Here is a 13337-nt window from a genome sequence, read left to right as displayed (position 1 = left end):
GCTCCCAAGCTTCGACCCCGCGTTGACAGGCGGCCGCTTCTGCCCGCTAGTATTCGGGATGAAATACGCCTGAAGAACCGGCTGAGGAGGCGGTGGCAGGTCACGAGGGACCCCGCTCTTAAGACCCAGGTCAATCGACTCCAGAGGTCGGTGACCTACCGTCTCAACGAGTGGCGGAACGAACAGTGGAGCGACACGCTCGAATCCTTGGACTGCGAGGACCAGTCGCTTTGGAAGATGACCTTGCGGGTGATGCGAGTCCCCACTCCGTCGCCCCCCTTGATAGTGCCGGGAGGACTGGCTCTCTCGAACCCCGAGAAGGCAGAAGCCCTGGCCGACAGCCTTGAGGTCCAATTCCAGCCGGTAGACAACCCGTCGGACCCGGCTGCAATTGACATGGTTAACGAGGCGATGCGAGCATACGAGTATGCCCCCGCAAGTGAACCGAAATTAAGCAGTCCCTTGGAGGTCGCCCAGGCCATCAAGGGACTCAAGGTTGGCAAGGCTCCGGGCCCCAACGGTATACCGAACAGGGTCCTGAGACATCTCCCACGACGCGCGGTAACCTTTCTCACGAAAGTGTTCAACGCGGTCCTCCGCAGGCAGCACTTCCCCTCGGCATGGAAACACGCTCGCGTGGTGTCCATACTGAAACCGGGGAAGGACCCCACGCTACCTTCTTCCTATAGACCCATCAGTCTTCTCGACACGGTCGGCAAGCTCTGCGAGAAGATCCTCCTAACGAGGGTCCTACACGAGGTCAGCGAACGCGGGCTGCTGCGCGACGAGCAGTTTGGGTTTCGACCCAGACACAGCACGTCGTTGCAGCTGGCTCGCCTCGTCGAAAGGGTCAACAGAAACCTTGATGAGAAGCGGCTGACCGGCGCGGTTTTCCTGGACGTGGCCAAAGCCTTCGACACAGTCTGGGTCCAAGGCCTATACAAACTGACCGTCCTCAACTTCCCGTCGTACTTGGTGAAAACCATCTCTTCCTACCTCGCTGACCGGACATTCCAGACGTCCTTCCAGTCGGCCACGTCCACACGTCGAGCCATGCGGACTGGAGTTGTGCAGGGCGGACTTCTCTCCCCTGTGCTCTTCAGCCTGTATGTCAACGACATACCCACTCCGTCCCGACACGTCGAGTTAGCTCAGTACGCGGACGACACGGCTCTAGTAGCCACGTCCCGTAGCCCAACGCTTCTCGTCAGGTATCTGGAGACCTACCTCAGTAGACTTGAGCTCTGGCTCAGGGCCTGGAGGATTGCTATCAACGTCTCGAAGAGCACCGCGGTTCTCTTCGTTTCGGCGAGAAGACGCATCCAACAGCCCAGAGCGGTGCAGTTTCTCGGACAGCCGATCGAATGGGTCAAAACAGCTCGGTATCTGGGGGTCACCCTTGACGCCGGGCTTACCTGGTCGGCGCACGTCAACCAGGTGGGAAAGAAGGCGGCGCAACGATTAGGTGTGCTAGGCCCGCTCATCAATAGGAGAAGTGGCCTGTCCATCAGGAACGGTGTGCTGCTCTATAAGCAGCTCATCCGTCCCATGATGGATTACGCATGCCCGATCTGGAGGTCAGCTGCCCGCACCCACGTCCGGAAGCTGCAAGTTCTGCAATCCAAGTGTCTTCGCATTGTTGCTAACGCGCCCTGGTACGTTAGTAACAGGCAAATACATGAGGATCTGGGGGTCCCTTTCTTTGCCGACCACACCAGAGCACTGACTGAGAGATTTGACTCGAGGTTAGCTGGTGTGGGGAACCCCTTAGTCCGGCAACTCGGGAGGCACTCGTGCCGAACGAGGGCTGCCAGAGGTCGCCCAAGGGCAACCGAGGGCGACCGATGTTCAGCAGGCCAGCCGAGGCCGTCCCCAAAAGACGGCCAAGTCGGCACAACGAGTGGTTAGACTACTCGGCTACCCTGACTGAGGTTTTCCGTGCTTTTCCTCAGTTGTAAGGCGAATGCCAGGGTATAACTTAATAGGGGCACGGCCCGCCACCCCCCCGATCATGGAGGCCATCAGCTGAAGTGATCTACCCCCCATGCCGCAGAGGCCTTCAGCCGAAACGGCCCCTCCCTCTCTGGGTTCAAACCCCAGAGATCCAACCAACCAAATTCCTTTGGACAACTTGCCTGACGGGATAACCTCCCATCAGCAGCAACAGATCCCAGTTTGAATGGTCGAGGCTCCAGCCACGGCGTAACCCAGTTAGCGTCAGCAAAATTTCCGTTTTTTACATTAAGACCGTTTACCATTTCCAGCAATGCGCCTTGAGCGCAGGAATGGTGTCACCTAGGTAGGGACGAGGCTTGCGCTTGCGCAGACCTCCGCCTTCAGTTAGCTTTTTGGTTGGTCCTATTGGCATATTCATCGCCCTGATGACGGAGGCAGTATGACCTCTGAAACGTTGGTTAACATCGACCAGACTACACAGCGCAATAACCCAGAAGACAGAAATCTTCATATTCACCGCTGTGAGAACCTCAAGTCTTACACAGGAAATATTTCGCTTTCGGAGAACAAGAAAAATAGGTTTATTTACGTTACGCTTATTAATTTGTGCAGTTATTCAGTGTCTGGTAAGTTAATGTTCAAGAAAAATATTAATTTTTATTAAAATGTTCTATTATTTTATGTTAATGATTACTCATTTATTTAAGCCCTTTGTATTCAGCATGTCTCTGTCGAACCCAAGTGGTAGTAAAAATAAACGAAAAATTGCTGACGAACATCGAAATTTCCAAGAAAAGTGGGTATTGGAGTATTTTGGCTGTGAAGTAAAAAATAAAATAATCTGCTTGATATGTAATAATGCCATTAGTGTACCAAAGTTATACAACATTAATCGTCACTATGAACAACATTAATCAAAATATGATAATTACGGGGGATTAATGAGACAAGAAAAGTTGAAAGAGCTCAAGTTGGGACTGAAAAAATAACAGTTCATGTTTACTAAAGTATCACAAGAAAGTGAAGCGGCGTCTTGTCGGAGTTGATAGCTAGCTCAATTAGCTGTGTTTCTTCGTGCTTGCGACACGGATTTCAACATTTTTGAGGAATTATTGGAACTAGTACCGATGCATAACACTAGTACAGGACAAGATATATTTAATTGTGTTTTTGAACTTATGCAAAAATACAATCTACCTCTGTCAAAATTAACTTCTGCAGCTACAGATGGAGCTCCTTCGATGACCGGAAAAAACAATGGTTTCGTGGCATTACTGAAAAAAAAAAAAAAGTGGAATTTATGACGGATCCAAGATTCATCATAGGCTTTGCATTATACATCAAGAAGTATTATGCGCGAAGGTAATAAACATGGAAAATGTGTTGACATCTATCAAAAAAATCATCAATGTCATAAGATCTCGAAGCTTAAATCAGCGACAGTTCTCTGCTGTCTTAAGTGAATTAGACAGCGAATATTCCGGTTTGTCCTACTATACCGAGGTACGTTGGCTATCCTGCTCCAAGGTTCTTAAACAATTCTGGGACTTGAAAGAAGAAATATGTCAGTTCTTAATAACTAAAAATCAAGACACAAGCCTGTCTTTTGACATAGTATGGTTGCAAGATTTATCCTTCATGGTTGATATAACAAAACACTTATATGATTTAAATTTAAAACTGCAAGGAAAAGATCAGATCATTACGAACATGTGTGACCAAGTTAAAGCATTCAAATGTAAACTAGTTCTTTGGGAAAAGCAGTTGAAAAATGAAGATTTAACGCACTTTCCGACATGCAACATGAACAAATCAAGTTTAGGTGAAACTGCATCGTATCAAAAATACGCAGAAAAAAATTTAAGCCTTAGAACTGAATTTGAAACAAGGTTTGCAGATTTTAAATTTTTGGAAGACAAGTTTTCTTTGTTTTCTTCGACTTTTTCAATAAATATGGAATCAGTACCTAATCAAATGCTAATGGAGGTAATTGAGATCCAGTGCGATTCAGATTTGAAGGCAAAATTCAGTGAAGTTGGCGTGCCTGGATTTTACAAATATTTACCTGCCAGGTTAGAAAATACTCGAAAATTCGCATATGAAATTATTTCCATGTTTGGAAGTACTTATCGGTGTGAGCAGTTATTTACAATTATGAAAGGAAATAAGTCTCCTGTCAGATCCAGAATTACTGACATTCACCTTGGGTCAGTTTTGAAAGTAATCACTGCAAACAAGATTTCCCCCGAAGTAGGAAAGATAGTAGCAGAGAAGAGATGCCAAGTGTCAGGAAGAAAACATTAATTTTATCGTTGTTCTTTTTTTTATAATATAGTTTTCGAAATAAACCTACGTTTATATGAAAATTGAAGTTTTTGTTTTTTTGCGGCCCACATAAACTTAAACCTTGTTTATTTGTCCCATGTTAGCCTTTGAGTTTGACATGCTTGCCATACATCATTTCAGGCCCCTGTGTTAAGTGTTACTAATATTGCTCCCACCTCACATGTTCATACATTTGCCATGTTATTACTGGACCAATTGCAGGGTATAAAAGAACAGATCATATAAAAAATGAAGATATTAGACACGAACTAGGAACTTTTAACTTGCTGGATAAAATATGTGAACATCAAAGGAATTGGCTAATGCTTATAGAGAGAATGGAAGCAAATAGAATTCCACAGAAAATGTATAAATACAAACCTAAGGGCAAAAGAGGCAAAGGCCGCCCACAAAAACGTTGGAATGACCAATTTTAACTGCAGAGTACTGTATCCTATTTACTCAAACAGAAAATTCCTTGGAGATGGAACAGTCTATAATAGGCTAAACCATGGAGATGATGATGATTACTGGTTATAGGAAATTATAAAGGTGTGAGTAGGATTTGAGGTTTTCATGGTGGTGAGTTTGAAGATGGCTGTCTTCTGGGTTGTAGTGCCTTATAGTCTGGTAGAAGTTTACCACCATTTGAGACATCCATCTACTTATACCAGGCTACATAGTGCTACAACCCAGAAGACATCAGAATTCATTCAGTGGTTCTCGAGTTGAAACATCCAGGCAAGTGGATGGACATGATCAGCCAAATTTCATCTAGATATTCACATATTACCAAACCACTATGTTCAGAATTCTGAATGCTCCTAGCTGAATTAAGAAAATATATCATATTACAAATACATTATGCAAGCATTACTATCAGTTTCCATGTCAGTGTGATGCAGGTTATGTAGAAACACAAGCATATTTCTTCAACATAAGATAATCATTGACACATACCTTCCTATATTTTTATTAACAAAACAAATGAGTGAATTACAAGTTAATGTATGTACTTTCCACACTGTTAATCAACATATGTGAACATAAATTTTAAAAATTTTGCCTTTCCTTGCCAATTCAGTTTTTTTATCATCAGAAACTGATTTTTGACAGAACAGCGTATGTATTGCATGGTAATGAGTGTGAAAGCAATCTGATCTTTCACCATCCACTTACTGGGCTTATCAGCTTTGTCAGAACTTCTTTAGCTCTTATTTCTATGTTCCAATTAGGTTTTCACAGTTTCAGAGGAAATGTCCAGAGAAAGGTTATGGTTGACTTACATGGGTTGATGAAGATGAATAGAACTTATTTTGTACTGGACTCTAATAACTTGATTAATCATTTGAGTACTTCATCCAAGCATTTATTTTCTCCATTTCTCAGCATGTAATACCTAGTTGTAGACATAACAATTTATAAAATGGTGTACCATAAATGATGGCTATACAATTACCAGTGGTGATGCTATTGGAATAAACATGCTGGAAGGATCATATTTTTGTGTTTCTTACATCATATTGGAAACATGTTAGGAGATTGGATTATGCAGTCCACTGAGACTATTATGTGAGCTATTTAATCCCTCTTGTTAGATAGAGTTTAGAGATTGCCAACCTTCTTCAGTGATGAGCAATTAGGATGAGTTTTAATAATTTATAAAAGGAATTTGTGAATCTACCAAATAGAAACAGATGCTAATTATGTTTATATCTGCTCTATTGACTGGCTCATGAAAGTGTAACAATCAGACAATTAAAAAAAATTGTTCTTTCAATGAATATCTAAAAATCTCACAGGCTGTCCAAAACAGCAACTTTAAACTGAAGTAGTCGTACCTAAATGTGATTATTCTTTAGTAAAAGAATCACAGTGCAATATTATAATGCTCATTTTCTTTAATTATGACTTGTCATCAGACTATCTTCGCAGTTTGTCCTTTGTTTGTATGTTGGTGTGATATTACAGTTGTCTTGGCCTGGCCTCTTGCTCAAAATCAGTGGTTTCCATGCAGTAAGAGGTACATCTTCTGCAGGGCAAATTGTCAGACTGAAACAATAATATTTATCACTTGGAGTATTTACTGCTAGCATTTTGGTGTTGACTAGCACTGCAAGTATGTTATTTTAGTGTTTCAGAAACTAAAACAATACAAGAAAAATAATGGGAAAGAATCAAAATAGTTATATTATAAATTACATGATAGTTTAACACTAATATAAGTAAGTAAAGCAAAGTAAAGTTTGTCCCACTATACGCCACGTAGGCGTTTGGGGTGAGTGGAGGTATAGCTCCTCCCTTCCTTGACCTCGGCACTAGATGGGGGTGAGAGGTCAGTATCACGCCCCGGCCGGCTTTACCCCCGGGAAAGGACTCCGGAACCCATTGTAGAGGAGGCTAGGTGGGCCCCAGAGCCGGTCTGGACGCAGAGGCTAGAGGAAAAATCCTCTGCCCCCGTCGGGGATCGAACCCCGGCCGTCCAGCCCATAGCTAGTCACTATACTGACTGAGCTATCCCGGCTCATACACTAATATAAGTTCGTTGTTAATTAAGCAGTGGAGTAGGGAACCATCAAATACATGTGGAAAGAGGTTTTCATCCATTTCTCTTGCAGTTGATAAGTAGTAGATTGCTGGCCAGATCACAATGTAGGATACTTTTAAGCCATAGATAAACATAGTTACTTGTCTTGATGGATTTTGGAAAATTTGGAAAAATATAAGCGTGAATATACAACTCAAATGAAACTCTATTATTTGATGAACTGTAGAAAGCAATAAAATCTACCTCTGAGGTATCCAGTCGCATCAGAACCCCGACGATGGGGACAGAGTTGGTTCCCGAAACGCCAGTTTACTATAGTAACCAGTTAACACGGCTGATTGCCCAAGAAGATTTTATTGATTGTACTCTCTGCGAAAGTCTCAAATCCTATTAACTGTAGAAAGTATTGAAAGCAATACAAACCTGTCCCCCTCCTCTATGCTTTCCATCTTTATCCAGCTAATATAGATGCGAGGTGTGGTGATGAACCTCCATGTCAGTGGGTTCAGTGGGTTTGTTCGATATTCCCAACGCAGTACAGCAGACTCCAGTTTTCCAACAGGGGCTCCAGGTACTGTCACCCGGTGTTCACTACCAGGTTCATAATACTCTTCCCTGAGAGAGTACAGTTTTTCATTGCCATTTATTTATATAAGAAATATTTTAGAAGGCATCATGAGATAGTAAAAAAAAAGGTATTGAAGAATTATCTATAAAACAAAAGCACCTGACAACACATAATGAGATGTCAGAATTTTCACAAGACAAATGCTCATTGATTTTTGTAAAATTTGTTTTTTCATAAAATATTTCTCTTCTCTTTTGTCGCACCATGTAGTATGGTAGAAAGATTACTGTCTACTGGGTTGTTGTGCCGTGTAGTCTGGTAGATGTCCACAAACGTTTCAGAGGGTGACTTGATGATGGAGGCAGTATGACCTCTGAAACATTGGTGGACATCTACCAGACTATACGTCACAACAACCCAGAAGACAGTAATCTTCAAACTTACCACCGTGAAAACCTCAAATCCTACATAGTCCGGTAGAAGTTTTCTGAAATTTCAGAGGTGCTTGCTGCCTCCATTATCAGTGCTAAAGGACAATGTACTGGAGTAGTTGCCAGGTCAGGACAAATACTGTTTTATTGGATACTTCTTGTGTCATTTGACAGTGGATGAGGGACTTTCATTTCCAGCTCAGAACGGTGGCATTCTGGAGTTGAATTTGGTGGCCCAGGTTAATGCTGTGTTTGGCCACGGCTCATTTGTCTGTATGCTCCAAATGAATGTCTGATGAGATTCAGCTACTCCCTAATAAGATGGACAAGGAGAATGGCCTCTGCCTGAGTCAACCTATGGAAGCCCTTCATCAACTCCCTCAAAAGACATGGGAGACCTCGGATAAAGTAATGCTTGTCCCAACTTGGCCAATATACTTCCGAATGCCTTAATGATGGAGGCAGGAAGTGCCTCTAAAACACTGGTAAAGATTTATTATACTACATGGCACAACATAACAGAAGACAGCGATATTCACACAAACCATCATGAGGACCTGAAGTCAAATGAAACAATCCTGCATTCATAATTTGGATTAATTGGGCACAAAATGTAAATGAACAAAAGCAGTAGTTCTGAAGAAAGATTGTTTTCCTTGATAAAACTGAATTATCCATTTTTAGAGAAAAATAAATTTCATACTTAAAAGAACCCTTATGAAAGATGAGTTTTGATACAGAGAGATAAATAAGGAATGTGGCATATGTGAACAGCAATATACATGGATCTGACATATTACATTAATTTTGTATTGGGCCACAGAGATTTACCAGGGTGAATGAAAGGATAACAATACTTACAGTTGTGTCAGTCTGATGTCCGTCGTAATTCCTTTCTCTCCTTTTATTGTGACCCACATTAATCCAATTTCCCCTCCATGTTGTACACTCTTGCATGAGTCAGAAATTTTCCATATAATGTAATAATGATGCCCTGGAATGTTTTGTAATACCATTAAATTAAGTTTTAATACATTAAAAATATAACATGTGGTAGAGAGTTGTGCTTAAATGGAACCTGTAGCAAAATTCATATAGGTAAATATTTGTCTGAGTCATTTACCATCAAGAACGGTCTGAAACAAGTAGATGCTTTGTCTCCCTTCCTCTTTAACTTTGAACAAGAATATGCCATCAGGAAAGACCAAGATAGTCAGGAGGGTTTGCAGTTGAATGGGACACATCAGCTATTGGCATTTGCTGATAATGTTAATACAATAAAGAGGAACAGAGACGTTTTACTAGAGGCTAGTAGACAGGTGGGACTAGAAGTAAATTCAGAAAAAACTAAGTACATGTTGTTATCTCGTCATCAGAAGACAGGCGGGCAAAATTACCTTAGGGTAGCTAATAAGTCCTTTGAAAGGGTTTCAAAGTTCAAATCAAAATGACACTCATGAGGAAGTTAGGAGGAGATTAAATTCTGGAAATGCTTGCTACTTCTCAGTTCAAAATATTTTGTCTTCCCGTCTGATTTCTAAGAACCTGAAAATTAAAGTATGCAAAATAATAATCTTGCCTGTTGTTTTGTATGGGTGCAAAACATGGTCTCTCAGGGAGGACCATAGATTACAGGTGTTTGAGAATAGGGTGTTGAGGAGGATATTTGGGCCTAGGAGAGAAGACGATGGGGCATGGAGAAAACTGCATAATGATGATGGCTCTAGCATACAAGGATTGAGTAGAAATTGAGAGGCAGTGGGCTTGTCACTCACTATTCAAATTCACCCTACAAGACTAATATGGACAAGTTGCCTTGAGCAACTGTCCCAAAATGGGTCAATAGGCTCAAACCTTGTAGTAGTTTTTGATAATGACACTGCCAGAAACAGAAATGACGTGTTGATTGAGAGAATTATTAATGAATAATGAATTATAAGGGATATTGAAGGAAGTGGTCACAGCCTATTTTAAGGCACTTTGTCAACATTTGCCTGGACAGACTGAGAAAAATCATGAAAAACCTAAGGCAGGATAGCTGGTCTGTGGGCTGAGATGAATGTTCTAAGAATCACTATTTTAAGACAAGTACTTATAAAATTACATAAGGAAAGTGCATTAATAACACTTCATATTAGATCTGTATTAAAGTATCTTACGGCAGAAAGGTTCTTCTGCTCCAGTCATCATGAACAACCTGATATTGGATCTTGGCAGAGAATGTCTCAGAGGTGATTCATATGCGGTCCCCTTCTTAAGAAATGAATCTGCGTGCATTCCAAATTTAGTTTGGAAAGGGCATTTGTTGCTTTTGGAACAGTTAAAGCAGCTACCATTCTGAAATTCCTCCCATGAACCACAGTCTGTACCCATGAAATAGCAAGGCCCTGGATTGATGGACTCTGTGAAGTACTGGTAGCTTCGGATATGGTTGCAACTTATCATATTTCTGATACCTGTAAGCATAAGCACATTAGGATTATGCAGTGAATGGTACAGTTAAGAATACAGCTTGTTTGACTAACACTGACAAGTTTAAATGATGAATTCAAATACTTGGTATCCTAAATGCTGTGCTTATAATTATTGCCAGTTTTTCTATGTGGCTGTGGAATTTAACTATAATACAGACAATGATTACTTTTTACTCCATACATTAAAAAGATCTGTAAACTGTTTCTTTAAGGTAAGGGGCTTTGAAGCACAACAGGACAGGAAGAGATTATTGTGGAACTTAAAATGAGAAAATGAAAATGTGTTGGGCATCTTCTAAGAAAGGGAAAAGGAGTGGTAGAAGAACTTGGAAGAGAACAGTTGAGAAGGAAGCACTAAAATAAATCAATGGATGTGGATGCCCTGTGTTTGTTGTAGGGGGATCGTAATGATGATGACTAGCCACAGACTTTTCCAGCTCATGAATAATTTTGACAAAATGACTGAAGGATCTATTGCCAAAGGAATTATCAGTCAGTAATTAGAAAATTAGATGACTGGATGGATGGACCAATGGGTGGACAAGCAGACAGGCAGAGAGATGGACAGATGCTGGTTCATCTCATAGATTGTGTTAAATATTACGTGAGACAAGTCCGAGTACAATATATCACATTTAGAAAATACCTAAAATGTAATACATTTACAGAAACTTATCAACAGAACAAAATATACTACTGGAGGCCAAATCACATGCATGATTATATTATTAGTTTAGTTTATTATTTATCCCTCTTGACCAAAGTGTTGACACAGGACACATCAGCAAGATATAAGACCTTAAGTATAGACATTGCATATATTTATATAACATAACACACTGTAACAATAATTCTTTGTATGGAAATACAGTTTAACATCATAATGAATCAGTTAATGTACCGCACCTTAGCGGGCCGGTCTGAGGCATCATGCTTTGGACCGACGATATGGAATGCGGGCTGGTTCGAGTCTCGGGGGAGAAGAAATTTTCTCATGAGCTTTCGACCAGTGTATGGGACCGGTACCAAACCAGCATCGTGAGGAAATTGGGGAGCTGCAATGGGTAGCGTAATCCAGTCAGGAAAGCTAGCAATGGCTGGGGGTTTGTCGTGCTGACCACACGTCACCCTATATCTGGTTGGATGATCGTTCACCTCTGCTTAGGCATATGAACATGAGGCCAGCAGTCAAGCTAGTCGGCTTTGGCTCTCTGGAGCTGTTACGCCATGGATTTAATTTAATTTAATTTTAATGAATCAGTTAATAAGACATATTCATCAATAGAGTAGAATATGGGACATGATGGAAAGGATCTCAGCAGTTATGCAGTATATTTAAAAATGGCTGTAATTTCATAACTCTGAGAACATGATGATTGTCAAATTAATGTATGGAGCAAATAAATATACACATAAATTCCACACACTTAGTTCACATTCCATGCACTTTGCATTTGCTCATGCCTGTACATGTATGTGCGTGCACACTTACACACACAAATGGCATAAAAGTAGCACTACAGCTTTAAAGTCAGGTTATGAGCTGCCATGTGTTTTTATCAGATATGCCAGGTTATTGGCACATGATTAAGCAGTGTTCTGACATTGGTTGTTTCTAGAAAATACCAGTTGTGTGGTCACAGTACTGCATATTCTTGCATTAATGGCCTTGCAAATGCAGAGAAATGACTTTTCATGGTAAGTTACAACATGACTGAAAATGGTAATGATACTTTTGTGCCACTCTGTACACACCCACACGACTATATACAAAATTTAAACTCAGACATATGATTATAGTTTGTCAGCAATTTATTAGTTATAAATTTATCAACAGAGAAGCTATGAGTCAAATCAGACCAATCTGTTGTTTGTTATTCAGTAAGTGTAGAGAACATAACCTCAAATCTTACAACATTTATGTACTAAATTTAATAAGTGATCATTTAACCTTTATCATACATGAACAGGAGATTTAAACTCTGGATTATATGGCTTTTGGTTGGGCTTTAGCTTTGAGGATAACGGTTTAGTGGTATACTAGAGAGGTGCATGATTAGCTGATTTATACATGAGATACATAACCTGGACAAGTGAGGTTAATGATGCATGGGAGATACATATAAATTAATAATGGTGTAATTTCACATTTTCTGTATTAAACTAACATGTAAATTTGAGAATGATTACCACATGTCTTCAACCCTGTTTCTCTGTTAGATCCCTGTTAGGAGCTGAATTATTGTATTTTTTAGCTAATGGAATGGCAAAAGATATACCAGGTTTACTGTTGATCACAGATGTATCATATTTACCTCTGTAAAAATTTCTGCTTCCTTTTCTTATGTGTGATATAACACCTTCATGACACCCAGGTTGTTCAGTTCCACCATTAGGGTAGAAATCCACATGTCCAATAGGCTGCAAGATACCCAGCCCTCCACTGAGGAATGGTCCAGCATCTGTATGAATTACATCTACAAAATCTGCATCTGTAGGGTCCAGACGAACAATTGGATCTGTCTTACTGAAGTGGGGTTCTGCTGGATCAAGACCTAAAGAATAGTGAGTAAAATAACATAATGGTTCTCTCTCTCTCTCTTTTTGTGTATATGGAGCTGAAAGAATAGTTTAGTGTGATCAGCTATTAGTGAAACCACATTACAAATTCAGGAAACAAAACATTATGATGTATCATATGGCATTTGAATTCTCTATGAAATGGAAATGATACTGCATATGTTTTTATATAATATTATGTATACTTGTTGCTGTCTGTCTCTCACTTTGAAGGAGGAACACAGATTACAGGTGTTTGAGAATAGGGTGTTAAGGAGGATATCTGGGCCTAGGAGAGAAGAGGATGGGGTATGGAGAAAACTGCATAATGATAAGCTTAAAAATTTGTGTGCATATGTGATTGTGCATAGCAGTCCATTCGAGGAGTCAAACAGCACATCTACCTCAACATATTTACATTGCTTTACTTCTAAAGATGAACATGTGGACAGGCACAACTATATGAGAGAGTTCTG

General features: G+C 40.6%; 1 protein-coding gene and 1 long non-coding RNA gene across 2 annotated transcripts in view; one reads left to right on the top strand and one right to left on the bottom strand.

The window, feature by feature from the left end:
• Positions 1-5628: 5628 nt before the first annotated feature.
• LOC110839795 (pancreatic lipase-related protein 2) overlaps positions 5629-13337 on the bottom strand; it is a 20219-nt gene continuing 12510 nt past the window's right edge. Inside the window, exons 6-10 of the mRNA XM_022084304.2 lie at positions 12618-12857; positions 9988-10284; positions 8690-8822; positions 7253-7444; positions 5629-6333 (exon numbers count right to left, since the gene is read on the bottom strand). Coding sequence (XP_021939996.1) covers positions 6183-6333; positions 7253-7444; positions 8690-8822; positions 9988-10284; positions 12618-12857 — 1013 coding nt within the window. The 3' untranslated portion in view covers positions 5629-6182. The remainder of the gene's footprint in view (positions 6334-7252; positions 7445-8689; positions 8823-9987; positions 10285-12617; positions 12858-13337) is intronic.
• LOC110839797 (uncharacterized) overlaps positions 12756-13337 on the top strand; it is a 27198-nt gene continuing 26616 nt past the window's right edge. The window contains exon 1 of the long non-coding RNA XR_015538029.1: positions 12756-12867. This is a non-coding gene — a long non-coding RNA (uncharacterized LOC110839797). The remainder of the gene's footprint in view (positions 12868-13337) is intronic.

The sequence above is a fragment of the Zootermopsis nevadensis genome, unplaced genomic scaffold (assembly GCF_977971745.1).
Source record: "Zootermopsis nevadensis isolate Lab colony 2312 unplaced genomic scaffold, Znev_1.0 Znev_ptg000031l, whole genome shotgun sequence".
NCBI lineage: Eukaryota > Metazoa > Arthropoda > Insecta > Blattodea > Termopsidae > Zootermopsis > Zootermopsis nevadensis.
The sequence above is the reverse complement of the archived record's forward strand: the minus strand, read 5'-3'. Positions and strand labels throughout refer to the sequence as shown.